Source organism: Apaloderma vittatum, unplaced genomic scaffold, assembly GCF_000703405.1.
Source record: "Apaloderma vittatum isolate BGI_N311 unplaced genomic scaffold, ASM70340v1 scaffold3715, whole genome shotgun sequence".
In the NCBI taxonomy this organism is placed as follows: Eukaryota; Metazoa; Chordata; class Aves; order Trogoniformes; family Trogonidae; genus Apaloderma; species Apaloderma vittatum.
In genome coordinates this window covers 7807-11855 of record NW_009716322.1, presented here as the reverse complement: position 1 = coordinate 11855, position 4049 = coordinate 7807, and the positions used below count along the sequence as shown (strand labels likewise).

The 4049-nt window shown below is 46.5% G+C and overlaps 1 protein-coding gene across 1 annotated transcript in view; it reads left to right on the top strand.

Annotated features, from left to right (window-relative positions):
- The window catches only part of ELP3 (elongator acetyltransferase complex subunit 3), a gene marked incomplete at both ends in the record, with an annotated part of 9054 nt that overhangs the window by 1530 nt on the left and 3475 nt on the right, over positions 1-4049 (top strand). Inside the window, 2 exons of the mRNA XM_009869471.1 lie at positions 1273-1343; positions 3614-3677. Of these exons, the coding sequence (XP_009867773.1) occupies positions 1273-1343; positions 3614-3677 (135 nt within the window). The remainder of the gene's footprint in view (positions 1-1272; positions 1344-3613; positions 3678-4049) is intronic.

Sequence of the window (4049 nt, the reverse complement as noted above, 5' to 3'; positions counted from 1 at the left end):
CATCCCTGGAAGGGTTCAAGGCCAGGTTGGACGGGGCTTGGAGCAACCTGGGCTGGGGGAGAGAGGTGTCCCTGCCCACAGCAGGGGGTTGGAACGAGGTGATCTTCAAGGTCCCTTCCAGCCTGAACCGTCCTATGATTCTGTGATGTTGTGCCCATGGGGCTATTGCTTTCCAAACATTTGGGAAGAGGTAAAGAGAAGGCACGGAGATTTTGTGTCAGAGCAGCGTGTCTTGCTTGTTAGATGCCGCAGAAACAGAGCAGCTTAATCTGCAGGCGCTCATGGTGAACAAAGGGAAAGGGGGTGGTATTTGACCTGTTCAGGCTGAAGGCAGGAACAGATCTCTGGCTGACATTCAACTGTGCGGTTTTAAGCTTCTCTACTGTATGTGCAGCATGCCTGAAGTCAAGTTAACAAAAACACCCAGCCAAAAACCCAAACAAAATGACCCCCGAAACCAAAATCCAGAAAACCACAAAAAAATTCCACCCTTCTTAAATTTCTTCTTTCTGGCTATACAGTGTTGCATTAAACGCTTACTCCAGCCAGGCTTTCAGAAAACTGAAAATCGGGTATTTCCCAGTTGGGTGCCCCAAACTGCTGGAAACTAGACCATCCAAGTGTGTCTGTCTTCTAGAATCATGGGGTGGTTTGGGTTGGAAGGGACCTTAAATATTGAGTTCCAATGCCCCTGCCCTGGGCAGGGACACCTCCCACCAGACCAGGTTGCTCCAAGCCCCGTCCAACCTGGCCTTGAACACTTCCAGGGAGGGGGCTGCTTCTTTCTGCCGGTCCTTTTTCACAAAGGAAGATAGTATCTTGGTGTCACAGTCTGAAAAGCAGTTGTGAGATCAGCCAGGAAAGAAAAGGTTTGGCTCAGGTGGAAGGAGGAAACTGATTTTATTATCTTTGGTTTATATCTTTCTGTTACTCTTCGATTTTTCCCCATTCTCATCTTCCAGGTGGTGGTTGGTGTCAGCGTGCGTCTGTTCAGTGACATGGTTGATCAGCTTGGGTGTAAAACGCCTGGAATAGACTGACAGCTTATCTTGAATTGTGAAAATATTAAATAATAGGATTCCTGTTTCTTTGTAAACTTACCTCCTTCAGGGGTTAACACACAGATATTCTAGGTGGCAGACTAGGCAGAAAACAGCTTTCAATAGTCTCTCGCAGATGCACGTGGATACGTAGCCATCCAAGGGATGGTTTGTTTTAGTAACTTCAGAAGCAATTCCTATAATTTCTCTTCTCCAACTTTACGTCTTGCAGATTGCTGTCGTGGCTGTGATGTGCAAACCACACCGGTGCCCACACATTAACTTCACAGGCAACATATGCGTGTAAGTATGACGGCTTAGATGACCTAAAGGACTTGTTTTCCATTTTTTGGTGCAAATCTCGTATTGCAGTAACATTATTTTAGCGACAGGCTTGCTTTCCGCTCGGGCGTGGAGTTGCAGAATGTTATGCTAAAAAGTCGACATGTTTTCAGTTTTTGTGGAGGAAGAAACTTCTTTTGTGGGCCAAACCCTACGTACCCTAATAGATGTACGATTTTGTGGATGTAGTAACCAGAAGAATATATTGCTGATCAAATCTTAGTTGTATTCTTACGTCAGAGGGCATGGATGTGGTGCGCGTAGGACTGGGTACGTGAGCAATTGAAGGAGACTTACAGGAAAGAAGCAGGGCTCAGTCAGAAAAATCTGAAAACTGCTGAGCTGAGACCCACCTGAGGAGGTGCAGGTGTTGTCTGCGAAGACTCGCGTGGCGTGCCGGGCTGCCTCTGGAATGAAACGAGCGCAGAGGGAAGGGGAGGCCTCCAGCTGCCAAGAGCTTGTGGCATTCAGGGAGTAGCTTCTGAGTTTTATTTGAGTTGAGAATCACAAGCTGGTTTTCCCTTGTGTTATGTTACCTCTCTTTGACTTAACAGTCTGTGCACCTGAAATCTCGCCTGGTTTATTTTTTTTTTTGATCATGCGAGTTTCATCTATCTTCTCTTTTCCCACCTTGTCACTCCCGAGATGTGAGAGTGTTTCACTGCCAGCTGCCTAATAGAGTGAGCTGGCTCCATTCTGGTTTTCGCACAAGCAGCTATTCCGTTTGAGGTGTTCCAGGTAATTACATGTATGGAACGTCTCGTCAATGGGACTGTAAAACTTCTGCCAGTTAATTAATTTGCCCGTAGCGATTTGGTAATTAATTTTTTAATGGTGACGGATGACTCGGGTTGAGTTTGCAGGGCAGGCAGTGAGGAAACTTAATCGATTATACTGTGAATCAAATGTGGCTGATTGGATAGAGTTGACATTGTCTCAGTGCCTGTGAATTTGAGATCCGCACCGCAGGTAACAATCCCTCTCTGTTCCCTTTTCTGTTGAGGTGCTCAGCACCTGCAGCTGGAGTCGAAGGGGTTTTCAGTCTTCCTGGCTCAGGTCGTCCTTGTGCACGGAACAGTCGTAGATTGATCTTTAATCCCACAGCCCTGAAAAGAAAGCTAAGGACCCTTCAGAATAAATTTATATCCCTTTTAATTACTCCCTTCTCTCCTGGGTAGCAGAGAGAGCCCCAACTCTGTCTCGCAGTGTTGAAGAATGAGTTTTGAACAAGCCTCTAAATGCAGAAACTGTAATTTAGTATCAAACTGCCTTAACGTTATCCAAAGTAGGTGAGCTATGTCTTTGGAAGTAGTCTTAGAATGCTGTATTCATTAAATAGCGTGTTCCTAATTTCAGAAAACAAATGTAAAAGAGCTTTCTCACCATCAAGATGTTTAAACCCTATAAGTTTCTGGAAAAGAGATGTAGATTGTGTAACGGGATGATATCTCTATTTGGTGTCTTCCCATGCCAAACAAAAATCATGTTTTATGTCAAATTCCTGATAGGACAGTGGAAAATATTTAAGTTGTTTATGATTGTAAAATGACCTTTTAAAAAATCTAATAATTTGTCTGTGACTATTACTCCCAAACTGTACGGCAGCTCCCTAAGATAATACCACGCTCCAGAAATACATTCGTGCTACCTTTTGCTTCTGGGAAGTCTTATCAAGTTGTTTCCTGTGGATGTAGTGATTTGACAGGTCCAAACTGTTTTTTTTGATGTCCCATTCTCATTAAAATTAAATGAAACAGCTGTTCCACACTGTGTTCATAGCATTTGTCAGCATCTATAGGCTCAGTCCCTCTCGGCTTGGCTGGATATCACAGAATCGCTCTCTCTGGTGTGGACGTTTGAGGCTCTGCCTGTGTTTATATTGAGTGATGCAGAAACGTGGGAATTCATTCATTTGTTCTTTCGTCCCGTGCTCTGAGCTGACCAGCTGTGAGCTGGCTGTAGTCTGGAAGCTGTGTTGCAGCATTAAGGTCCCGAAGCGCCTGAGCTGATGCTAAGCTTCCTTCGGTGGAGTTCTTTTCTTCTGTGTGAGAGCAGCAGGTGTGTTGCTGCAGTCGGGTGTCGCAAATTTGCGCTCGCCTGTGTTTCTGATGAGAGGTGATGTCGCTAGAGCAGCATCTGCTCAGCCTCTGCCCTCTTGTGTACCTGTACCTTGGACAGATTATGTTGTTGTATGAGTTTCATGCCTGTTTTCTGTCTTTTTCCATTTGCAGGTACTGCCCAGGTGGACCTGATTCCGATTTTGAATATTCAACACAGTCTTACACCGGATATGAGGTATTACTTTGGTCAGCCGTAACGCGTTGCCGACGCTCTCCCTAAACTTGGGTTAGGCTGCTGCTTGTTTCTATGAATTCACTCTCATTGCAAGAATAAAAAAAGCAGATTTCATAAAATTTGAGATCTTGGGGAGCAGCGGCTGGAAAGTGCCCGGCGGGAAAGGGCCTGGGGGTGCTGGTGGCCAGCGGCTGGAGATGAGCCAGCAGGGTGCCCAGGTGGCCAAGAAGGCCAACGGCGTCCTGGCCTGGGTCAGCACTGGTGTGGCCAGCAGGGCCAGGGTAGGGATGGTCCCCCTGGAGCCCCGGGTTCAGGTTTGGGCCCCTGCCGCCAAGAAGGAGCTGGTGGGGCTGGAGGGGTGCCCCGAGACGG